Below are 26,330 nucleotides of genomic sequence, written 5' to 3' on the forward strand. Positions count from 1 at the left end.
TTCCAATTTTCACCACTTTACCAGTTCAAGAACTAATAACACACAAATTACTGGCAGCGAAATGTTTTCGGCGACTGGGGCCAAATCTACTTTTAAAAGCACAGCAGAGAATGCAGTCTGAAATTACTGAATCTACTGAAGAAATCATAACTACCTGAAATAGCATGATCCTAGATTTGAAAATGAAGGGAACAATCATCAATAATGCAATAATTGCACAACATTAAAAAAAGAGAGCATATAGGAATTTCTAAACAATGCATATTGTCCATGCATTTTCAGAAAACATACTTAAAAATAGTCACAACACCTACTTACACTCTTCCACCCCACATTATGAATCAAACCAGTATCTTCTATTTTTAATGACATCTAAACCAGTGGTTTTGAGATAGAAAAGGTCAAAGCCTTAAAACTGTCACAATAAACAGATAGAAAGTTGCAAGAAAAGTCACAGGCAAGTATTTTAATTTAGACAGACATATAGTATCATTAAAAAGACCCAAAAGCCGCAGTTGAAAGAGGGTAGTGAAACAATCATTACTGTAGTTTGACTGGGGAGAAACATAAGCAAGCAAATAAGAGAGAATTTTTCTTCATTAAAAAAAATTTAAAATTACTCCGTTCTAGCTATTTTAAATTTCTGGTCTATGTCTGGTATGTTTGATACTTTCCCTAGTTCATTAATTATTTGATTTAAACTATTCCTCATCCAGATTTACTTGCCTACGTAACTTACATATGCTTATTAAGTAATTCGATTAGAGCACAATCCTTTAGATGACGGCTGTTTAACCACAGGTCTTGGATATGCCCTCTGTGAGCGCGCTGTTTATTGAGCCCCTGGAAATACACGGCAACTGCATTAGCCTCACTTAATCTGTCCTTGACTTCCGTTATTCAGCTCTGTTGATGCCAACAATTTCAGTTTGCAGAACAGAGTGATTTTCTTCTCTGCTAAAAACTGTTGTCTTAAATAATAATTTTACTTAAAGTGGTAATTCTGACTTGAAGTCCATCTAAGTCTTGCTGCCTGAGATGAGCAGGACGCGATTCAACCTTTCCTCAGCACAAACCATAATCCAAGCTGGCACTGCACAGGGCTTGGTGCCTTCTTATGTGACATGATCGAGGCTGAAAGGATCAGCAAGAAAGCCTCCTCTCTGTCCAACAGAATACAAAGATTTCATGCAATTGTCAGAAGCCATAAGTGGATAAATCACCTTATATATATATATGTTAAAAAAAAATATATATATGTCCACACACATCTGCAAAAGCAGAATAAACAGCAGAAATGCTGCTCAAGCTGACTTAATACACATGGCTTGGCTACTCTTGGTCATTACCCAAAGACATCAACAAAACCAAAGGGCTTCTCATCTCACCTGTGGCAGGTGTAACTGGAGCCCCTCGCTGGGAATGGGCTGTCGCGACGGGGTCTGGTCCAGCTGCATGTTAAACAAGGATGCCAGGGCCGACTGAGCGGCCCGAGCTTTTGCCAGCTTTTTATTCCTTCCCGAGCCTTCAAAAGTCTGACCGTCCACCGCCACGGCCATGACAAAGTTTTTGGCGTGGCTCTCCCCGCTCTCTGAGAGAAACTCATACTTTAGCCCCGGGCGCAGCTCGTTGAGGATCATGACGGGGTTCTTCCCGCTGGCAGAGGGGTAGGGCGATGGGGCGGGGAGAGGCGACTGGGAAAGGCTGCTGGCTACGGCAGACGACGGCAAACCGTAGTCCCCGCTAGAGCTAAAGGACCCGTCCCCGTTGGACCCTAGGTAAAAGGATGCATCAGAAGGGACCGGCGTTTCGAAGCCATTGAAAAGGGTGTCAGGGAAGTCCGCTTGGTCAGAGGTGAAGTCCGTGTTGACCGACAGAGTCCTCCCCATTGCCAGGTGGGCTTCCGAGGCATTTGGAAATTGGACGAAAGACCGCAGAGCCTTCTCGGCGGCATGAAGCTTGGCTTTCTTTTTCGTCGGGCCAGACCCCTCAAACACCTGCCCGTTGACTTCGACTGCCATCACGAACATGGGGGCATGGACCGGCCCCGTCTGGGAGAGGAGTTTATACTGTAAACCAGGTTTAATCTCGTTAAGTTGCATCAGGGCATTCTTTGGCAGAACAGGGCCGGGCGTTTTCTTCCTCTTCTTCGGGCGAAATTTGGAGTGGCCATTGTTGCCCTCCTCCAAAGGACGCTTTCTGCTGCTGCTGCCACCGCCGTTGGAGAGCTGCGTCCCCTCCCCGGCACCTTGCCCGCCGCCGTCCTTGGGGGGAACGTTGTCCACGTTGCGGTTTTCTTTAACATCGGTGCTGCTCGAACCTGCGGTGCCCAGAAAGAGTAACTTACAATGCCTTCGTTGCAGGATCTTGTAAATGCAAAATTTATAGATTCCTTTATCTCTCTTTGTAACTGGTTAAGTGATGTGTGCTCACACGTTAAATGTTTTGCAATACCAGCAGAGATAATAATAACGCAATACAACCTCTCGACAATTCAAAAAGTTAATACACTCGAGAATGATTTTCAAACTATGCATTTGATACAATCATATGGCAATAAAACACTGCAGCTTTTTTCTTTCTTTTTTGTTTTTTAATTTATATCATGATGGAACAAAACTTTTACTCATACGTTACATTTGGCCTGAAAAATGCTTTAAACCAGAAATATAGGTTATAGTAGCATATGCCTATAAAACCACGAACTACCATTAGTAAAATAAAAATGGATGCTTAAGACCAGTACTAGGAGATGGATATTTAATTTTACTTTATTCTTATTTTATTCACGTTACATTCTTTTTCTCAGTGACTTTAGTTGCTCAAATTGAGACATGACATAAATAAAACCTAAGCCATGAAAAATTAGGCAGTTTTTTGGTAGGCACCTTGACTGAAGAGTGTCTGAATGCTTTTGTTTCTGTTTAGCTATTCCATATTCTCCAAATTCAATTCTTTTTATGCTTTTCCTAGACTTTCATTCCACCTCACCCCAGTTTGCTCAGGAACTACCTGCTCTGCCAGCATGACCACAAGACTACTTTGTGTATTTCCACACAGACTTCTATTAAGAAACCTTATATTTGCCATTTACAAGCTATTTTTTAATTCCTTGCAAAGTAAGAAAATGGCTGACACGAGAGTTACAAACCCAAAAATCATGATAAAGATCCTCTCTCAAAACTGCGCAGAATACAAGAAGGGTGACAAAAGCGGCGCAATCACAATGATGACATTTTAATGGGGGGCCAACAGGCATTGTAATATTAATTTAATGATTTATTTTCTTAAGTAGAAAGTTGGGTAATGATATGTCAGAGGTATATTTGAATAATTATATTTGGTATACCTGCAAAGACCTCATTTTTATCCTGATAAAGAAACTAGAGAAATTAATTATTTGTGCTTTATACTGGCATTTATGAATGACAAGGCAAATTTACTAGGTCAAGTATTTCTAACATTTCTGTTCAAAGCCTACAAAATATCTATACTTACATCTACACTGATACTAGGTGATAAATGTTAATTGAAATGAGAGCAAACCGCGCTGGAAGCTCCCTTTCACAGTGACAAATTTCAACCACACCTTAAGCCTTCCCTAAGAATCCCCTACCATGCACACATCACTTCACCCAAGTTACAAAGCTGATGGAATGGTTACTAAATTTTCATTTATAACATCCTCCAGCAAAAGCTCGATAGGTTACTCCTTTCGGTGCTCAGAGAGAAAAGAAGGAAAAAAAAAAATCAAGAGAAAAAGCCAAAGTAGGAACACATTTTGTTAAAGCACAGTAGCACAACAAAGAATTGTACAGTACTGAACATTAAATTCCAGTCAATTATATTCGGTCAAGAATGAAACACTAAATATTCTGAAGCATTTCATTGCTAGAAATCTGCTAAATTTAATAAAGTTTCCTTTGGAATGTTCAGCCGCAAATTATATTTCCTGCAGAACATGTGTTATAGGGCCACAACTGTCAATACACAGTGTTCATGCATATATATTCTTTTTTTATATACATATATACACAGTGAAGAAATCTAGGGACAACAGAGTGAATTTTTAAATCTTTCCTTACAGTGAGTTTCTTACCTGAAGCTGCAATCTCCAAAAAAATACATCTCATCTAAAACACCATTTCTGGAACATTGCTTTTACCAGCAGCACCAGGAATTTGCTACCAACCAATATGACTTTTAGGCTAACCAGAAATATTCCGTTAACACAAATTAATGGCCTCTTTTTACATGAAGACTACTACCAGTGCCTGTGGAAACCACAGAAGGAAAATATCAGTTGAACAGACTCCAGCTGAACATAAAAAAAAAAAAAAGAACTCTTGCATGTAAGTACAGCAGCTGGAGGAACACCTTCATCCATCTCATGGCACAGGTAGGGGAAACGATGTCCTGACAGAGAGGAGGGACTCGTAAGAAGCAGGAAAAACTTGCATGCTTACCTTGTCTCAGTAAGAAAGAAGGGAAGAAAACTACTCCTTGCCTGAGAGCTACTAGGCTTGTTAGCTTTGGAGAACCTGCAGGGTGGAAGAAACTAGGAGACAAAGCAAGCAGGGAGCTAGCAGCCTGGGTCAAACTCAGAGACCACGAAAGGAGGCAAGTTTCTACATCGCGGAGGTGATCCAAATCTAAGCTTTGCACGTGATGGAAAGAAAAAGACTCTCCATGCAAAGCAGACAGACCTGGGTTTGTTTCAGCCCACACAGTCACTGGACTGCAAGAAAGAGCAACTGCTTCTCAGGGTGAAGGCGTGCTTTTGGTCCTTTTCTTTAGCCTGCCCTGCCCAGCACTGGTGAGTTCCCCCAAGTACCTTCGGGCTGGAGAAGAGCTGACAGATTAGTCAAAAAGCAAGATTAGCTGCCACCACCTGTTAAAGCCAGAGAAGCCATCTCATTTCATCTTGTCCATGATCGGACATGGAGTAACTCCTCCAGCCCAGCCTCTCCTCCCTGTTCAGAAACAGCTCTCCCTTCCCCAGGCATCTCACCTCATTGGAGAAGTAAAGAACAGCCTCACTGCTCATCCTCGCCTCGCCCAGCTCCCCACCTGCGACGGGGCCACCAGTGGACCCCAAGAGAGGACATAAAACTGGAGCAAGGACACAGCAGTGCTTCCCCAGGCAGGCTGTCAGCTGCAGGGAGCCGCAGGTCTGGGCTGTCCCGGAGGGGTGGCAGGGAGCCACCCTTGGGGGCTTTTCCTCCCCAGGAATTTTTCTAACTGTTTTTCAAGACTTCATAAACCCTTGGTATCCACAGTGTCCTGGGCAATGCGTTTCACATTGCATGAAGACATCTCCCATTGCTTGCTTCGAGCCCCATCGGTTAGTCTCACTTAAGAGTATCTATTATTTTTTAATTGCTTTTTTTTTTAATTTGATGATTCCAATATCAAACACCCTGTACTGCTCATGATTTTACTGATATCTCTACTATTTCAAACTTGTCAACCCTCTTCTACACCGCAGGGCTCTCTGTCCCTTGTCCCGAGGTCATCCTCTTCTCACAGCAGCAGACTCTATATTTGCTTTTCTTGCTCTATTCTGCAGCCTTTTTTTTTTTTTTTTTTTTTTGGTAGTACACTCTTTTAGAGACTGTAAGACTTTGGGGAGTCTCTCAGTCATTCCAAAGAGAATGAGGGAGGGCATCTTCACCCCCAAAAGTGATCAAAGAGAAAGGCCAGGACAGCCACATGCTAGTGTCCCAGGTTTTCTCCCTTGTCCATAAGGCAATCGATAAGGAGAGGCAACAGGGTGAATTTACACCTAGAAAATTATTTATTTCTATTGTATCAATGCTTCCGCAGGGCTCTCTGATTTGACATGGAGATAATATGCAGATGGGCTTCTGGCACAGATTCCTGGGGCCTTCAGAGTGCTGTGGACATACCTTCCATGCAAAGCAATGGAAACCCAAATAAAAACATTCTAAAAACCCCCAAACCTTTCCCCAAATCTCTTGTAACATCTTCTCTATGTTCAAGGGATAAAGAAGGAAGACCTTTAAACCTGAAGTCCGAAACACTGTATTTTCTCAGGGATATTAACGTACCCTCATCACTGTCTTACATTTCAGCTGAGCCAATACAAGTTTAATTCTGGCTTCTGCAGAGCAATTCTAGTTATGCAACTGCAAGCTACAAATATTGCATATGCCCACCTCCCTTTCCTGTAAGATACTTCCCCAAAAAGGAGCTACATAAATAAAAAAAATTAATAGGCAACTTTCGATATCGCACTTTGCAATCTTGAGAGATATAAAAATACTGTAAGATTAAAAAAAATTTAAGGAATCTTTGCACATATTAAGGGGAAGAACTGAAGAGTTTGAACTTTGATTTCTCTCCCCCACATCTGATGAGGTGACAAAGTTCAGTGAATGGGTTCCCAGGCTGATGCACTAACAGACAAAAAAAAAAACCCAACCCAGAAGTAGACAAAAACTGTTTCGCTTAGGGACATTTACAGAATGCCCCTGTGAAGAGATGATATTTTCTCCAGCTCAGGAAGGCACCTTTTCTTCATGCTCAGATATTCTCCTTATTGAGATAAGGGGATGTTTTATCCAAAGAATTATCTTAGGTGGATTATCCAACTACAGCTGTTGCTTTTTTAAAGTCCTCCTCAGGGAGATCACTTTTAGGAATAGCTAAAGCATCCACCTGAAGTAACTTCTTTTATACCAAGGAAAAGAAAGTGTTAGCAATCATATTCCATACTTTGGTCAAATAAAAAAAGATGCATTCTAGTCCAGTTAATATTTTTAGGGGTTTGGGGGTTTTGGGGGTTTGGTTTTTTGTGTTGTTTGCTTGTTGTTTTTTTTTAAACACAGCGATCTAGCTTCTTATCTCCCGCTAAAAATGTTCTGTATCTCCTTCAGACTGAACTAAAGTCTTCCACCCTAAAGCCTCCTACACTGCTGGGCTTTGTCAGCTTTGCCAGAGACGCGCTGTTTAGCCGTTGTCACTTAGGGGAAAAATAAGCACATTTGTTATTACATCACATACAATCATTTACAGTCAGGCACAGCACAGCAGCACAGCAGCAACAGAACATTTCTCTCATTCACAAAAGATAGTGGAAAGGCCAATAATAGTACAAGTATTTTTATAATGTTTTAATGAGAAGACTTTTCTCCACAGGTTGTCAGACCTTAATTACACCAGAGTTAGCAACCTCGCAGCGCTTTGCCAGCGTGTGCATCACGATGATCACTATATTTAACTATTTTTGTGTTTAAACACACTTGCGCAATTCAGTAGCTCAGGGCTGGAACAAGCAGCACCTAATGAGGATAATCAGCCACGCAAGAGCTCTTCTAGCTCCTTGTGTTGGGTTTGCGTGGCAAGGTTTTGGTAGTGGGGGGGGGGGCTACAGGGGTGGCTTCTGTGAGAAGCTGCTAGAAGCTCCCCCTGTGTCTGACAGAGCCAATGCCAGCCGGCTCTAAGACGGGCCCGCCGCTGGCCAAGGCCAAGCCAATCAGCGCCTCTGTGATAACATATTTAAGAAGAAGAAAAACACTTAGAGAGAGAGAGCTTTTGCAGCCGGAGAGAGGAGTGAGAAGATGTAAGAAACTCTGCAGACACCAAGGTCAGTGCAGATGGAGGGGGAGGAGGTGCTCCAGGCACTGGAGCAGAGATCCCCCTGCAGCCCGTGGTGAAGACCATGGTGAAGCAGGCTGTCCCCCTGCAGCCCATGGAGGAAGGATGAGGGGGTGTAGAGATTCCACCTGCAGCCCGTGGAGGACCCCACACCGGAGCAGGTGGAGGCACCTGAAGGAGGCTGCGGCCCGTGGGAAGCCCATGCTGGAGCAAGTTCCTGGCCGGACCAGTGGACCCGTGAAGAGGGGAGCCCACGTCAGGGCACGTTTGCTGGCAGGACTTGTGGCCCCGTGGGGGACCCCACGCTGGAGCAGTTTGCTCCTGAAGGTCTGCACCCCGTGAGAGGGACTCCATGCTGGAGCAGGGGAGCGATGAGAGGAGTCCTCCCCCTGAGGATGAAGAAGCAGCACCGTGAGATGAACTGACCGTAACCCCCATTCCCCGTCCCCCTGTGCTGCTGAGGGGGGGAAGGTTGAAGCCGGGAGTGAAGTTGAGCCCGGGAAGATGGGAGGGGTGGGGGGAAGTGTTTTAAGAGTTGATTTTATTTTCTCATTCCTCTACTCTGTTTTGCCTAGTAATAAATTAGATGAATTCCCTCTCTAAGTTCGGTCTGTTTTGCTCGTGACGATAATTAGTGAGTGATCTCTCCCTGTCCTTATCTCAACCTACAAGCATTTCGTTATGCCTTTTCTCCCCTGTTTAGTGAATGAGGGGAGTGAGAGAGCGGCTCTGGTGGGCACCTGGCCTCCAGCCAGGGTCAACCCACCACACTCCTCCTTTTGCTTCTCCTTCCTCCATTTCTGCTTTCCCTCATTTATTTTGTGCATTTTAACTCTATCTCCTTCGTCTCCCCCCTCCCTTTTGACTGGTCCCCAACCCTTGGCACTCCCAGTATTCTCCCTCTCTTCTTCATTGCAGGTTCAAAACAGGAAAATATTTTGTTTAATTAGTCAGTTGTTGGAAGAAAAATATGAGACACAAAGTATAACTAGGTTAGCGTATAGCCACGCGCATTTAAAACACTTAATGCAAAAGCTCCGATTCACTCTTCTATCTTGTATTTTAAAACATATAAATAATTTTCATTTGTGCTTCCAAAGTTTCTTCGCAGTCATCCCTGTGCTCGTGAGGAAAAAGTCACCTTCAGAAATGATTACATCATTTATTACTGTGTAAATAAGCACATCTTACTCATGTTTTCTTCATCATCTACATCCATTGTGAAATATTTTTGCTGGTTTCTTGGCTGGCGGAGACTGCTTCTGTCTGGAAAACAGAGAGTGGGATATTTAAGCTTTAAGGTACCAAGATACAAGGTAAAGCATTAAATGTTCTTTAAAAGCAGCAGCCTGGGCACTGGTTTTGCTTTGGGCTGTCCACGGTTTTTGCTCACTTTTCGCATAATATTTCCCCAAAGTGCCTATTTCTGTAGCTGAGGTACACGCCGCAGAATTGAAAATTTGACAAGGTTTGCAAGAATTCGGGGTTTTTTATTATGAACTACAATATTTTTATCTGAAGGAGTATGTAAACTACATTATCTATTTCTAAAAAAAAAAAAAAAAAAAAAGAAAAACAAAACCTCAAAAATAACGTCAAATCCACTCTGCAGGTTACCGGACAGACAATTTAAGCAGTCAAAACACCGAAGATGCAGTTTTTTACCCAGCACCAAACTGATGGATGTCTGTTTGGTTTGGTTAAATCCTGACCCAAGATCCCTCCTACAAATGAGATGATCATCAACCACTGCAGGATGTAGCCCCACATCAGGCGAAGGGCAGAGCCGGTAACGTAACCCTCTCTCCTACACTGGATTTTCTTATTAACTGAAAAATCCAGATGATATTACCTGTGGGTTATCTGGCTGTGTGGAAATAGATTTTATTAGCCACAGGAATTTTCAATTCATCAAGAGAGACTGATCTAAAGGTGAATATAACCATCAGACATGCAAAATCTGCCTAGCGTTTCGTTTGGAAGAAGGCAACGCTTTTACCCAAGTCAAAAGGACTAATTTAAGGGTGATGGGGTTTGCGGTTTGGTTTCGGTTTTATTATTACTCCTGTTTGTTTTTTCCTGAAAACTAATCAAGTACTTAATATCTGTCGTGTTCCAGGTAATTGCTCCAGTCTCATTATGCCACGAGCGCTCCAACAGGGAGCACTGAACCCCAAAACCACACAAACAAAAAAGGATCTTTTGTTAAAAGATCCATTATTACAGTGAGAAAAAAGTAGCGGAGCATTAACAGGCTTCACGTTCTTACACTGGAGTGGATCAAACCATGGAAATTTGTGTTGTACTTGCCAATCTGTTGAATTTTGGCATCTGTCTCAGCTCTTCTGAAGCATTCCCAACTAAGCGTTGCGCCTGCATGGCAATATATATATTTTTTAATATAATGCATTAATTTTCAGCTGATTCTTCACCACAATTAAATGTTTGGAAAGTACCTGAAGAGAGTGAAGTCCAGTACAAACGCAAAACCGCTCTGTGATAATCTAGTCCCGTGTAACATCTGTAAACTTTGATTCCTTTTGCTGACAATCAGATTAAATTAAGATTGAAGTCCTACTTTTAAGTGCATCTTTGATCCTACTCCAAAACTATTACGAATAGTCCACAGAAATCACGGGGTGAAACTTCAACCTTCTTTTGTTACTTCCAATATAATTATCTCCCAGCCGAGCTTCCGCCTTTTACTTAGCTTACTTTTACCACAGAGAGTATCAATTCTAACTACCCGTGGACATTTTACTTACGCTGTACATATCGTAAAAGTTAATGATTGCATGGATACTGTCAGGTAAGCGTTCAGGACGCGGCAGAAGAAGCGATACCCGATTCAGCCCGAGGCTGCGGTCACATACGTCAGATCAGATGAGGGAACTGATTCTCACCACCAGCACATCACTACTGGTGCCAGTAAAAATACCTGGGCGCTGTGGCGGGGAAGAAGAGAGGCACGATGATGTCTTAGGAGGATACTGCCAGGCATGGTAATGTCTTGTAAAACCAAGGGCTGAGGCTGCTGCTGGAAGGGACGGGGAGGTCGGGGTGGGAAGCGGAGGTCGTTGGTGCCTTCAAAAGCGTGGGGATGCTGGGAGGTGGGCGGCGCAGGAGACGCTGCTTGGTTTCCCGCTGCCGTATGGGCTGGCACAATTCACAGCACTCAAGTATTTGCTCTGTTACATTACATTTTGCCCTTCCCTCAGCGAGGACACACATCTGTGTCTCCCATCCAGCTGCCAACGTCAAATATTTAGGAACGTCAATGCTTTGAGACTTAAAGTGTCAGCACTGGTGGAAATCAGACAACAGAGTCAGAAGTTTTCGAGAAGAGGAACCACATAAACCAACATGGTCACTTGATAAGGCTGACACAATAAAATCAACGCTCAACAACAAACATGGCCACGTGCCTGCTCCGTAATGACGAATTTGTTCCATCTCTCTTCCCTCCTCTGGTGGAAAAAATCTAGCTTTAATTCCACTCTGAATTAAAACTGTAGTCAGCTGTAGCTAGTAAACAAGAGGCAGAACTTTGCACCCATGTTGTTCTTAATGCACAGATGGCATACAAGAGTAATTGGAGAGCATAAGAAGTAATTATTCAGTTTGCAAAAAGAAACTAGCCATTCCTACCCTATTTATTATTTCGGTAGACACTTCATGCAAAGCATGGAAAAGCATGCTGCAAATCCAGAGTCCAGGCATAAACGCCAAACGTAATGAACTGCATTGTTCTGGTTTGTGCTTTTTGAAGTCAGTTTGGTTTTATCTTTCCTAACAAAAGAAGAAGAGAAAAAAAACCTCACAAAAAATTCCACCCAAGAAGGAAGGGTATGTAGGGATACAGAAACAAATAACACAGCTAACTGCTCGACAGCAGTATAACCCACAGGGATGATGCACACCACAGAAGCAGCACTGATTGCCCTGCAGGCTGAACAGCTGGGGAACCATCCATCCACTGCTCAGCACACTCAAACTTCATCCTGACCTGCCAGATGATGACTTTGGGACAGGATAACTGTGCAACTTGCCCAGCGACACTGTCACTTCAAAACCAGGGGGTTGTAAAACTGCAACCACTGGCACGTAGGCGATTAAAATGTGTTAATCGTGTATACCAGAAACATCAAGAAACTTGTAGTCCAAAAATATCAGATATGGAGAAATGAAGAGCGACATTAAAATATACGTATGGATGTGTAAGTTTGCAATGGTAAAATCCACGCTAAATGTTGTTATTCAGTAGTTTAAAACAATGAAATCTGTTTATCCTCAACTAAAATCCTCAGCACAGTGCTATTTGCAATCTTCACAGCTTACTTTTCACAGCAGGAGCTAAGCAGCCCTTACTGAAAATGTAAAATGTGCCTTTAGCAATCATTACACTAATTAACGCTACGTCTCTAATAGTAGAAGGAGAAAGAAATATATCTCTGTGTTTGTCACCATTTCACACATTGCTTCAAAACCAAAGCCCACGTGCTTGCAGATATCCTGAATTTCCTACCGCCACCACCAGACATTTCTGATCATCCCAGTTTGTGACCTGGAGTGTCTTTGCTCAGGCAAGACGATTCCTTTTCGCTCCCCAACGCTGCCTGGAGAAGACACTGATTTAAGTAACTGAGAGGATTCTGCACAAACAAAAAGGAGAGGCAGTGACCAAAGATGCAAAACCACACTTCTGAGCACAGAGAAGCTGTTCAGATTCCCCACAAGCCAGACAGCACAAACTCAAGCAGATCGTAAAAATATGATAAGACAAGCAGTAAAACTCCCCATTAATTTTGTCACCAGCAGTGCAGAATTTCAAGGGGCACAGAGCTAAAATACTTGACCCACACATACTACTTCTCCCAAGACTCCTGGGAGCACCTAAAACAAATAACTGCATTTCCACAACATTTTTTTTTTTTTTTAATCCCAAGGCTACGTACAAAATGACTATGTAAACTCCATCTCACATGCATCAAAGCTTTAGGTAAACCGTGGGTTTCAGCGTGACAATCTCTCTCTCGCATCCCTGTCACCGTTCACCTTGTATACCACAACCTCGCCGCTGGTCCGTAACAAATCCTGTATTCCAGGGAACATCTGCATATTCAAAGAGCTTCCCAGAGCATCGCTTCCAGCCCGGGTATACGTACATACACTCATCCTCTACACAGCGGGTTGCTCTCCTTCCTCCATCCCTTTTGCTGTGCAGGAAACTCGTGTGGCTCCTCACACCCAGCCCAACTCCTCTTTCTGGCTGCAGCAGTTCTTGGTGCATTTTCCCCTTCTTAACTCTGTTATCTCAGAGGCACGACCACCCTCACTGATGGGCTCGGCCTTGGCCAGCGGCGGGTGCCTCTTGGAGCCGGCTGGCATTGGCTCTATCAGACACAGGGGAAGCTTCTAGCAGCTTCTCACAGAAGCCACCCCTGTAGCCCCCCCCGCTACCAAAACCTTGCCACGCAAACCCAACCCACCTCCCACACCACTAAAACTGAGAGGCTTCACTCCCCAAGATGCCCGTGCCTCATTTCACACAGCACGAGACAGCTCCAACCACAATGCAAATCCCTTCAGCATCAGAGGAGCACTGACGTGCTTTAGGTGGGTTATTCCTCCTCTGAGCTAAAATACTCATGGTGACCTGAGGGGGATGCAGAGCTTCCCATCATGTTTTATCCCAGCTGCAGGCCATGGCAGCCACAATCCTGGCTACTTCACTTTGGGCTGGCGACCAGGGTCCCCGTCTCATGGTGGCATCTGTCGCAGTGCAGTAAGGGGGAACAAACCAACCAGTAACTGAAGTTGCCATAAACCCGCATGTTTTACTAAGCAGAGTAAAGCAAATACATCACCTCAATCACTCTTCGTTTAGATAGAGTTTAAGAGTCAGAAAAGCCTTTCAAACAAACAAGTGGGAGCCGATCAGAGTTCCCTCTCTCCCTCCAACTTCAAGAGCTTCTGGATTTCATCCATACACTGAAATACGCCCCGCTGTGCTGAATGGGGCAGCGGAGCCGCCTCTAGTGCTTCATACTGAAAGAATTAGCAGCCTTTTCACTGCAGGCAATTGCGTGGCTACGCTAGTGTGTTATGCTAAGCAAGAACTTGCAAATGTGTGTATTATTGAACATTGGCAACTATGGGGTTTATTGCCTTTTTTGCAGTACCACCCGTCCCTAGACCTACGGTCACTGGGGGCTGGAGCAGCGATGCTTGCATCAATGCCAAGTACACAAGTGCCAGCAATAACCAACAAACAACAGAAATACTTACTGGGGAAGGAGGGATGAGTGAAAGAACTAGGAAGAGAAAACAGTTATTTTCCAGCAAAAGTCAAAAGAAATGCCTACGGCTTGGGGACAACTACTTTCCCATAGGATGTGCAATGCCCGAGGGCGCAGCGGGAGGAAAGGACAGGACACCCGGGCACCTTACTTTGCTTTTTGTTGGAGTGCCAGAGATGCCAAAGAGCTGTTGAGAATTCCCCAGTCCCAGCTGGGCAGCGCAGACTTTGGAAAGAAGACACCGCTTCAGAATATCCGAGGCGCCGTCCTAGTGCGCGCTCCGAACGCAACAGATTCAAGAGGACCTCTGCCACCAGTTGGGCTCCCTGCAACGCGGCAGCTCAGACGGGCAGGATCGCACCCCTGTCTGATCCAGGTCCCCGTAAGACCTGCACACGCCTGGCTCATCAATTTTTAACGACAAAGCATGCCATGCTTCCGCTGCGGCAGCGCCAGCTTGGGCATCTCTCTCGCACCTGGTCACCATCCTCGCTAAAGCAGATGGACAGAGAGAGGGGAGAGGATCACGCAAATCACATAAGTCTTTTCCCTTAAAGAGATTAGAAATTTGAGCAGAACTTTTGCTAAACAGGCTACTTTATTTGCTCTATAAAAGCTGCTTAAATTTGCTTTCCTATCACCATAGAGAAAGCCTGATTCCAGTCCTAATTAACTCTGTACTATCAATAAGGCTGTAACTCTCAGCATACTAATATTACCATCAACCAGATTACCTGTTGTGTATATTATGGACAGCATTACACACAGTTATGTACAGCAGTTAAGAGGAAGCATTTCTCCACAGTAACAGAAGCAGCAGCGCTCATCCTGTGCAGATACACAGCTCAGATACCACACAGTCACAGATATTTAAAATCCAGCTATGCCGGAAAAGCGTAAAGATTGTATCTGCAAAAGGTGAATTTTTTTGTGGGCTGTGTTTCTGTGTTATCATGAAAGCACCGTGTTTTATTTTATCATGATGATGCACGTTTCATGACAACCAAGCACGGACCAACAAGGTATTTTGGAATCAGAATCAAATTCCAGCACCTCCCAAGCGCTATGGGCACGCTGCTTGCCATGCGGAATTTGGGAAAGGGATATTCGCGTGTTTGCAAACTACCCCTGGCCGTACTGTGTATTGTACGTGTGTATACAGTGCCTCATGTAAACTGTATGTACTTACTAACTACATTTGGGGTTTTAAAACATATAACTGAAGCAAGTGTGAAGGCTTAATACACTTTCCCTTGAACTGATTGGCAAAGACAACAAAAACAAAGTGATAAATAATATTTTTTAACTATTAAACCAAAGGGTATTTATGGTTTAAAAAGCAAGCATTTCAAATATGTTTGAAAACCGGTGAGATGCTTCTAAAAGTACTGTATTCCAAAAGATGTTACGTTTTCCAAGCTTGTATCAGTTCAGATAAATTTCCCTTGAAAATATATTAATTCTTAGAGAAAGGACCTGCAACATTGTTGAAAAAATAATTTTCCTTTTGAGTAAAGATTCTTTTCAGAATTATTTATTTCAATGCGTATGAAACAGGAAAATAAAATACTCCTGAGACGATAAAATGCTTTAAAGGCTTTAGGCACGGCGAGGTATTCCTAAAGACCACAGGGAGCTTCAACATCAATTTTCAACATCCCGTGCCATCACCACATACACCTAACTGAATAAAGGTTAAGAGCTTGAGCAAGTGGGCTGGGAAATTCTGATCTGTGACTGGAATCAAGCGCATTTATCACCGAGCCAGGCCAGAGAGATCTGGGGAGAGCGAGGGCTGCGGCAAGTATCAGGTCCAAGCCTGAATTAGATGTAAAACAGGAAGAGGTTAGCTCTCCTTTGATCTACTGCCCTCAGGAGCGTGGTGCCCAGCGCTGTTCGTCCCTCGCAGCCCCGAGTGAGTGTCACCGCTGTCCTAACCCACTTGTCACAGCTCAGGGTTGCTGCCGCCCGAAGTCAGAGGCAGGGTAAAAAACCCCAACAAATAACCAATGTTCTTACCAAAGTACTAGAGCTACTAAGGAAACATTTTGCTGTACTGCCACATTTGCATTATGTAGCATCAGCACAACTCCAGTGTAACAAGAAGAAATTAGTTGACTGTAATCAACAGGACTTGTAAATAATTGTCACCTTATTTAGCACATCAAACCGGCTCCAGCCACTCCCGCAGCACCACGGCTTGCTCAAGGACGAAAGACTTGGACAATTCCCCTTTGAATCACCACGGAAGCGATTGGCAAGCCGAGCCAGAAGTGAGAGACGCCGTACAGCTGCCTCACGCTGCCGTATGGGGGATAAAGCCTCCCGAGGAGCTGGGTTATCAGTCTGGGCTCAGCACCGCATCCCCACAGCCGGGCATCCTGCTCCTCCAGCCTGAAGCAGAGGAAAAGCAAGCTCCTGTCTGCTAAAAGCATAGGTAAACGGGAACTCCAGTTGCATAAATATTTGTATAAATTAATGTAGACTGTTGGTGGCATTACTGAAGTTTGTAAGACACAGAATTTACACAGATCTATTTAAAAAAAAAACAATTAAATAAGTGTGCTAAAAAGATTTTGGAAGCATCAGTTAAGATGGTCAGTAACAGGGATGGTTGACACAAGGGCTGTCAGGCACGTAAGAGATGCGACGCCAGAGTAATAAATAACGCAGCCAAACGACACTAAACCATCTGTCCACATTTTCTAATGAAGCGTTTGTATCCTTTTAACATTTTATGTATTTAAGAGTTAGTATAATGAATGACTACATTTTTTCCCAATCCTTTCCTTATAAAAAAAATACACTTGAGAAAAACTAGCCGTGCTCAGCCCTTCCCCCCCAGCACCCAGGACTACAACAGTGGATTACTCCTGCCTTGCTCTCCTTGCTGGCCTGCTCCTTCGCAGAAGTCACCTAGCACAGACCCCGGGCTAGAAAGCCCAGCCGAGCTTGGCTGACTGCCCACCAAGCCTGCGTCTCTGCACCGTGCTCTCCCATGCTTTGCGTCCCTGGGCGTTGCGCCGCAGGCGCTGAAACTCGCCCTGCATGGAGCGAATGGGTTCCGGAGAACGCGTTGAGTTGAACCGTGCCACCCACGTGGTCCCATCACTACATTTCAACTCAACAACGCACACTCCCACTCGTACAAAGCTGTGCACGCACCATCTTCCCAGGCAGGGAAGAGCTAGAAAAAGAACTACTAACATATCTATAATATTTTAGCATCCTAACAGATACCAATTCTCAGTTCACGGACTCCACAAGCATCCAGACTCCTCCCTTTGCTTGGCAAGCAACTGCTCAACTGATCTAAACTGACTCTACCTGACTCTAAAACTGCCCGACAAGGCTGGGATTTGACTTTGACACCTAAAGCAAGGAGTAAAGTGCACCTGAAGTCTCTCAGAGCACCATGGGTGTATTTTTCATTACAGTTCCCCCATCCCAAGCACATCACTACAGCAAGAAGGCCGTGGGCATTTTATGGAAGTAACGCATCATTGATTTCCATTACACCTAACTTCTGACCTCTTAACAGTCAAAAATGCTTTGAAGAGAATGAATTAGATGTACTTACTAATGAAATCCAAAACCATCTACTTTTCCTAGCGAATAACATTCAGACAGTACGTATAACACGTAGGAGAAAGTACTTAGCTGGGGCAGAGAGAATTAACTTCTCAGCACTTTTTGTACACATATTAATTAGGAGATCAAGCTGTCAAACTTGCTGCGACTGGATTATGTTTTTTTATTATTATTTTTTACCTGGTAATTAAAAAGAAATAATTTAAAATAATATAAAATAGTGCCCACGTATGTTTTCAGAAACTGAGGGTAGATTTTTTTTTTCAGAAAAAGGACTCTGAACCCAGGCTGCTCACTACAGGAAAGAGCTTCCTCTCTTGCCAAGGCATGCTTGATTACTTCTGAAATCATTAATAATTCAGTTCTCATTTCACTTTGAAGAAGGAACAGCGGTTTTGACTTCTTTGACCTTCCAAACTTTTATTCGAGCAGGTTTCATAATGCAGCAAAACCGCGCTAATACATACATTCACTGCCTCTAAATAATCTGTTTACAGCAACAGACGTCCAGAAACCTCTCAGATCCTACAGGCACAAAGTCTCTGCACGGCTTCAGCATCAAGGTTTGGAACCGTCGGTGGCATCTGAGCAAGGACAGCTTCCAAAAGGACTCCACCGAAGCCTCAGACAGCAGGTGCGAGTAAACTTTTTATTCCTAAAAACCTGCTCTGACACAAGCTCCTTGAGACCACTGGAAAAACTTTAAGTTTGGGGGGAAAAAAAGAAAGGTAAGAATAAAGGAAAAAGCTTAATTGCTGCTCAGAGATTTACAGATCTTTCAAAAAGAACAATAAAGAATAATTGACATACATATTAGTTAACTGCTTTAGGTCAGTGCATATACAGCATTTTGTATGTGGAATAGGACTAAGGAGAATGTGCAGCCAAGGAGCAGGCTAAGTGTTTTTTCTCGGGTATACTGCTAAAATAAATTCAGGTTTCAACTACACTATGCTGATGTAGTAGAGGGGATTTTTGCTTCTAACGTGAAGCAACAAACCAAAGTGCAGCTGTTAGCTAAACACGCCGAAGGGAAGCGATTCTGCAGAGTAGCACACCCCACAATATTTAGACTACAAGAAATACTGCAAAAAGCTTTCCTTTCCTAAATGCATGACATGCCAGCCGTATCAAACGCAAAAACATCTAAATGTATGCTAATTTAAGTGGAGCCACGAAAAAGTACAGTATATTTACACTTTTAACTCTCTCCTGGTTTTGAAGTCTCTATTTCCCACCGGGTATTGTCGAAGACAGGAAGAACACCAGAAATACTTCAAAATGTACTAGCCAACACAACAGCATTTGCATTTATTTCCTCAAGAGACTCCTTGAAAGACTTTTAACTAAATGTTGGTGATAGCAAGTACACACTACATGAGTACAGAGATACAACTTGCCTTTTGTTTGAATATTCTATGTATTCACTACACATAAAAAAGTTGTGAAGGCCCCTTTTATCAGCTATCTTGGTTTAGCCTCATCACTGAGGAGAAAACTAGATACACCTCGAAAGGAAAATTTAGCGGCTACCCAACGTTTTATGTTAACAGAGAATGGCATATATGCAAAATATCGTAACCTGGCAGCTGAAACAAAACTATTATTAGAAGGGAGTAGAATGCAGAAAGCTGCAGCTTTAGAGAAGTTTTGTATTTGTTAAACAGTATTCTCCTTCCAAACTTGGAAAGCCAAGTGAAATAAAACGTTGGGAGACGTAAAAGGATTCTGTTCAAAATATTTCTTTTAATCCAAACAGAACAAACTGAAGTTGCACTTAGCAACAAAGGTTCAAACCTCACCTGAAAACTTTTACAACTACCCCCCCGGCCCCCATACTTTGTTTCGACCACACAGCAATTAAAACACTACCTTTACGCTCCGATCGTTTATTCCGCCTCCGCTTACAGCGCCGCCGGACCGCACTGGAGAGGGTCCCCATGCCGAGAGCCGTGGCCAGAAGAGATGCCACGCAACACTGCCAGCCCCGCTTGCCAGCCCGCGGCACCTCCTCCTGACAAGGCAGCGATGTCTCCCCAAAAAGGGGGTTCCCCCTGCGTTCTCCTTGCGCTCTCTTCACCCAACCCAGGCCCCTTGAACCGCAGGACGCGCCGACGCACGGTCCGATGAACAAAGATGAACGAACGCTGCAGCTCGTCCCTACCCGCCGCAGGAGGCACATGTGACAATTAACCCTTCGGTAAGTGACGGGGCAGGGAAGGACAGCGTTCTTAAAAGGACAATGTCGAAGACATCCTCGCGACTGGGTGTGGAAAGGCAAATTTATTCTTATTTTGTTATTAGAAAAGGAGGGCAAGTCTTTGGCGTGGCGTCAGCCTCGTACATATCTCGGGAACAAGGAGAGACATAAGCAAGGAAATGTTTATACAACCCAGTGCATGAAACCAAGGTGCCTTCAGCATCCTGTGTCATTGTTTCTCATGTTCTTAGTCACGTATGTCATACGCTGCCCAGGAACGCAGAAAATACATTTGTGAACAGCAGGAATACGCAAATATGCAAATCTCCAAGAGCTATGTTTCAGTCGCACATTTTCCATACGAGGGTTTGTACGCCGGGTCTTACTGAGAGACTTCCCAACAGCAACGTTAACTGTAGCATTTTCCAGCCTTTTCATAAACAAAAAAGCAACACGTGACATTACGGGATGCTGTGATATTACCCCGCTTCCCCAGTTTGAGCAACCAACCGAACACATGTTCATCCTTTGGATGAGCAGCACAGACTGGGGCTTGCAGCATCCTTTAATCCTGCACGTAGATTAAACCTCGCAGGACAGAAAACACCTTCCAGCAAGGGCTGTTTGCAGGTGCAAGCTCCACAGGTTTCTTCAGCATGTTACCAGAGCAAGGAGGCTTCTCTGACAAGTCACCTCCACCTGCTCTCAGACCTTCATTTCTCAGTGTATCAGGCCTCAGCTCTTTGGATAACAGCACACCATCAAATCTGGATAAACTCTGGTAGACGACATACATGGACCATCACGTTTTGACAACTAGCCAGGCTGGCATTTTTGGAAAAACATTGCCGCTGGCATCTTAAATTAGCAGTACTTCACTAACCAAAACCAACACACTCAGGCTCACCACTGGGACTGGGCTGACCTGCTAGAAGGAACCCTACCTCTCCACCTCCTGCTCTCTCTGCTGGCACTTGTTCTACAGATCCTAGGGAACACCTTTCTCATCTCCAGCCTGCGATGGAAAGCTCCTGAGACTGAGTTAACTTGCTGACTGAAATTATTTCTGCAGGAAGCCTAAGTGCTAAGGGCTGCAAACTTCCCCGCTTACTTCAGAGGAGCTGAAGTTCTACTTCAGCATCTACATTAATGGACACCACTGAGGATGAAGAAATATCAACAGAACCATTTATGCTCAGCTTACACTATTTAAAAAGAAGAACTTGCAATGGTGGAACAAGCCACCAATGCCATTGTCACGCTATCACGTGTTCACCAACATCAAGAAGCCCAGGAAAAAATGAGTCCCACCATCATCTAAGACCAACTCCCCAAACCAGTCTTCCCTGGAACAGCAAGGTGTGATCTTCCTTTGCAGCAGACACAAAGGCAGGCATTTTCTTCTGCTTCCAGCATCTCTCCTTTCTTTACTAAATACTGCCCACTTGGGCTCACAGACCAGAGGCACGCTCTGGATTAACACAGCAACATTTGTCCCTTCATGGAAGCCAGAAATAGCCTCATTTAAAAGTGATGATAGTCTGACATCAGGCCTTGCAACCCAACAGAGTCACGGCAAGGTTAAGGCAGACATCAAGGAAACCCCCATGAAGCCCACAGCTCGTGTCAGCATGGGCACCAGCTGCGCATGGGCGGAGCGCTCTCCCATCTCACCAGACCTAATTTAAGACTAAAGTTAGTGATTCTGCAGCTCACTAATTAACAGTTTCAGGCCAAGTTTGACATTTAAATCCACATTAAGCTGTGCATGACAGGGAAAGGACAAGGAGGGTGAGGTATCCACATCTACACGGCCTTGAAGGAAAAGCACCATTGATACACAGAGAGAAAAAGGCAAAAAACACTCCTGAGGGGAACAGGAATTCATTTTGTTCCTTTGAGCAAACAGCACACTTTGTAAAAAGCAAAGAAACAGCCTGCGAAACCACTGAGCTCTTTACCATAATTCTTCCAGCTAGGGAAACTTTCACCACCTTGTTCTCGCCACGGGCAAGACAGATGTACGTAACAACGTGTGTTTCTCCTTCCCTTTCAGGGAAGAGTAGCTGCATCAGGTATTCAAAGTTCAAACGTGATTTTGCCCCCAACAATTAATCTGCCCCAACCTGCCAGAGCTTTGGTTCACAGAACTTGGTGTGAAGACTGAAAAAAGACTCCTCCAGCTCAGCCCTGTGGCTCTCCTCTCCACAGCAGCTCCGACTCAACTGACCACTGCTCCCCAAAGCAAAGCGCCTCTGCACTATGAGAATCAGGAAGAAGATCTGAGATAATTTTAGCTTGAAGAATGACAGCTTTCAACAGAGAAATAAAGTCTCTAAAATCTGACTACTGACTCAGGAATGTACATGATGCACTTGGGAGAGAAACTTAGTGACCCACTGCATTCATTCGCAGTTGGCACATTAACGACAGTGTTAGGAAACAAAAAATATGCAATCTGTACTATGTGTGAGATTCGATATTCAATATCGGAAAATATATTGCAACATCTCCATGATTAGAACAAAGCAGGTTAAAACCTGAACTTGAGGAAGCAAACGCGATGCACCGGAACAAAAACGTGGCATTCAGTTTTAACGTGTTCCTTGGAAGCAGTAAATCCCGTAACATCTTGTATTTCACAGATTCAACACCCACAAAAGCATCAAGGAGAAACCGGACTGCCTTCTCTCCAAAGAAAACACAATTCCCAGGGGGAATTCAGTTACGCACCTACAAATCTCACCTGCAAATCTCGGAATGCAGAGACCCTAGACAATTAAGGTGTCCTCCATCAAAACCCCAGAGGTAAAGTAACCCAAGTGACACCAGAGGCTACACAGCAACGCTGACCGAGACGTTCCTTTTTTCTCAATTCTCTTCTCTGCCACCTAGACCACCGGAACAAAGCCAGCCTAGGTTTCTGTGCATCTATGGCTTGTGACAGATGGGGTTTTGTGGCTAAGTATTTGTGAGTTCCACCTGACGACCCTGTAGCTGTGGCATCTACAGGCCCTTCCCATCGAGGTTCCCTAGCACCAGGAGGCTTAAGGCCACGCTGCAGCCCTTCTGCCAGGCACAGCACCTAGGGAGGGTCTCCTTCACCTGGCACTCTTCGCAAAACTCATAGGAATAATTATCTCTTTGGAATAATTATCTGATCTTTAGGTACCCACTAGACTCACTTCAAATCAGGTAAGTTGGAAAGCTGCTGGGGAAAGGAGAAAGAGGACAAAAAGAGTTTGACCACTGAACAAAAAAGAAACTCACTACTACTACTTTTAAAAAATAATATATTGCACCAAAACCATCCTTGCAAATCTCACTTACTTATAGATTTGGTCACTACTATCAGCTTACTGATTGTATCCATTGAAGAAACGGTCACACACCATACTTTGTAAGCACTCTTAGTGATTTTTTTTCCCCCACGTGCAATTCATGTACTTCTCAAGCACGAGGACAGCATTACAGGCCAACAGCAAGTTTTCCTTCAAGTTTTGTGTACTGCAGCACGACTGAATATAAATTAGCAGCAAAGGCTAGAATTTGTATAGGCTAATTACAGCCTGAGCATTTGCTCTGCACAGCAAATCTCAAAACACAAAGCTGCTGGCTGCACTAGGAACCCCCAGAGCTCTGGCACCTGGTGCCCCAGCTCGCAGGGCCACTCCTCAGGCGATCGACTCTGCTCCAACAGCACCATCTACTGTTGCACCACACAAATAACGGATTTTACGGCTATAGCTCCCTTGACCAAGGAAGTCTAGAACCCAGCTCCAAATTAGAAATACCTTACGGTGTTTGCGGATTTATTCTACAGTGAACTGTTTCGGAACATATATTTATTATGAGGTTTGGTAGCCTTTGGCTGTATCCTTCTTACTGTCTTACTCTGAGGTCTGAACATCTAATTATTCTTTTTTTTTACATTATTTTTGAAGGACTCCTCAAATACCCGTGACTGTCAGAAATGTATTTCCAAGGAAAAAGTGGTAACCATTCAGAGAAAAAAACCCTGAGCAGCCTAGATCTCCCAGTAAGCAACATCAGTATTTTCATCACCATTTAAAAGATAATAGATGCAGCTACCCAGTGGTGCTAAGGAAAATAATAGTTAATTGGAAGAAAGATCTAAAATAGTTTTAAAGGAGCTTAAAAAAGTCTCAAAGATTTTGAAGTTATTTTATAAAAAGAAAAAAGGAAAAAAAGAGTCATGCAGGTAGGGTGATGTTTGGCATCAGGAGACAGACTTAGAAATTGGCCATATTTCCTCCTTTCCAATCACAATCAGTTATCGAGCTTGGCTCAAACACTCAGCAAACTCTCAAGTTCTACGTGCCAGCTTTGCATATTTATTTTATTAATATGGATTGGATAAAAATTTGCAGTTAGAAGGGTAAGTAATTTTTTGTAACATGTACATCGGCTTGATACAGTTATATAATTCTTAACAATATTTTCTCTATTTTAAAACCGTACTGATCCAATATCTTTGAAGGGGTTTAGAGTACAAAGATAAAGAATAGTTATATATAAAATAAGAAAGTTTAAATAACTCTTTAAGGGCATTAAGATGAATTCTCTCTTCCAAGTTACGATCTGAATGCATCCATCAGAAAACAAAGACTCTCGCTATATATTTGCCAATGTGCTCTGCTTACCTTTTTAACTAGTAGAGACACATGCTGATTCTGCAACCTGCAAAAAGAGGAAGCACAGTTAACATTTTTTTCTTTTACAGATTTAAATGCATTACAAATGGCAACTCCTGACCTTAAAAGGGACAAATTTCTGATTCTGTAAGAATACCTAGTACATACTGCATATACACAGTCAGAGAGCCAGCTCCCTTGTAACCCCAGCAAAGGGAGGGGGAGAAACAATTCTGGACATTCCTGGCTGGGAAAAAAAAAATAAATTAAAAAAAAAATCAAGACTGAAGCTGCTTAGTACTTGGGGCCAGGAGAAACATCCCAGAGGTACAAGCAGCTACTTAGCAGAACCCAATCTGCAATCTCTGCACCTTCTAACAGAAAGGGTCAGCAAAAAATTTGCCCAATAACGGCTGAAAACTAAAATCAACTTCTGTGTTATCACAGCCAACTTATCCTGCAAGCAAAACTAAAGCTGTTGTCTTGTTAGAATTTTTTTTTTAATTTAGACCTTAAATTTTCTTCTTAGTGGTTGATTTTAATCCACATAAACAAGACCTTTTTCAAACACCAGTTTCTTGATACTACCGGCATCAGCTTGCATCGTGCTGAAGTGCCTGCAGAACCGGAAAATCCCTCAACTACCAGCAATGGGGTAAGAAGGACACAGGATAATGGAAAGGACTAATGCTACAAGAAATTTTCTTTTATTTCCATAAATACATATAAACTGCACGGCTGTTCAATCAGGAACAGTTAGTTTTATTTTTACAGATAACCTAGTTACAGGAAAATATTTATGTGACTTTATCAATGGGAAGATCCGCTATTCTAAAACGGTTCAGCAAATCACAGAAACTGTTTCCAAAACAACAGAGTATTTTGGCCAGGTGGCTGCGTTCTGCAAACACCCCCAGGCAGTCCACCGGGACCTGTGAAGGGGTTTGATATTTGCACCTTGAAAAGACAAAAATTCTCTGCTGTTACACTGCCCACGAGAGGGTGCTGGCACCCTGCAAAAATTTAAGTTATGCAGCACGCACAGCACAGCTATGGACCAAACTGGTGGATGTACACATGGTATCTGAAACTGCTTTGGTCAAGTTAGACAAGGGATCTGACACAATATTTAAAGTCCGTAAAACATTTAAATATTTATTGAAACAATTTTTAAATAGTAAAAAATATTTAAATACCAGGAGATTGCATTAATTCAATCCGGGTTGTGGTGGTTTTTTTTTCAAAGACATTTCAATTTCCCAACACTTCACGGTGGCATTTTCCACTAATCCAGAAAAATATGCCAATAATATATTGGTCTTAGCATGAAGTAGTGAAAATGCCTAGAAAGCTCAGCGCAGTATCAGCTGAAGCCAGCTTCCCAACGGAAGCTGCAACGGATTATACGCAATCCCACCAAATGGAATAATGCAGTATTTACAGCATGATGATTTACCATTTCCCTCATATTTTCCCAACCTGGTAGCCCCATATCCACAACAAAACCTCTTCCAAACCCTTGGAATATGAGCTATAAACTGTGTGACATGAAATTCCAGTATTTGTGGCAACATCCACACACACACAAAAAAATTAAATGAGTTTTTGATAATTCTCATTCTACATGAGCATTGCTTTATTTAAAGTTATAATGAATCCTGAGACAACACACTGCTAGTAACTTCTAACTAAGTTTTTACATTAGTATACCCTCAAGTTGTTTTAGAAATTGTATTCCTTATAGGCTGTATCACCCCAGTCAGTAATTCTCTGAGTTTCAAACAAACTAAACAAAGACAATTCATGAGACTTGGAGCTTAAGTACAAAAAATCCGTATATATCGACAGCTGCAGACCCAGGGTAAGAACGGGCCCACAGGCACAACGCGTGAGGAGCAGTTTTGCAGTACTGCTTACAAACGTACCTACAGTGAAAACCCCAACCTTTATTTTCTAACTCCTAGT

General features: G+C 43.3%; 1 protein-coding gene across 4 annotated transcripts in view; it reads right to left on the reverse strand.

Moving 5' to 3' along the window:
• ADARB1 (adenosine deaminase RNA specific B1) overlaps window positions 1-26,330 on the reverse strand; it is an 84,829-nt gene that overhangs the window by 36,010 nt on the left and 22,489 nt on the right. For 3 of the 4 annotated variants that reach the window (XR_008577624.1, XM_054829815.1, XM_054829814.1), the window contains exons 2-4: window positions 24,375-24,411; window positions 8,812-8,886; window positions 1,389-2,320 (exon numbers count right to left, since the gene is read on the reverse strand). Coding sequence is in view for 3 of the 4 variants with exons in the window: in XM_054829815.1 (XP_054685790.1) it covers window positions 1,389-2,320; window positions 8,812-8,839 (960 nt within the window). In the remaining variant the exon portion in view is untranslated. The remainder of the gene's footprint in view (window positions 1-1,388; window positions 2,321-8,811; window positions 8,887-24,374; window positions 24,412-26,330) is intronic. The other variant, XM_054829816.1, reaches the window with a different exon arrangement.

Source organism: Grus americana, chromosome 6 (assembly GCF_028858705.1).
Source record: "Grus americana isolate bGruAme1 chromosome 6, bGruAme1.mat, whole genome shotgun sequence".
Classification (NCBI taxonomy): Eukaryota; Metazoa; Chordata; class Aves; order Gruiformes; family Gruidae; genus Grus; species Grus americana.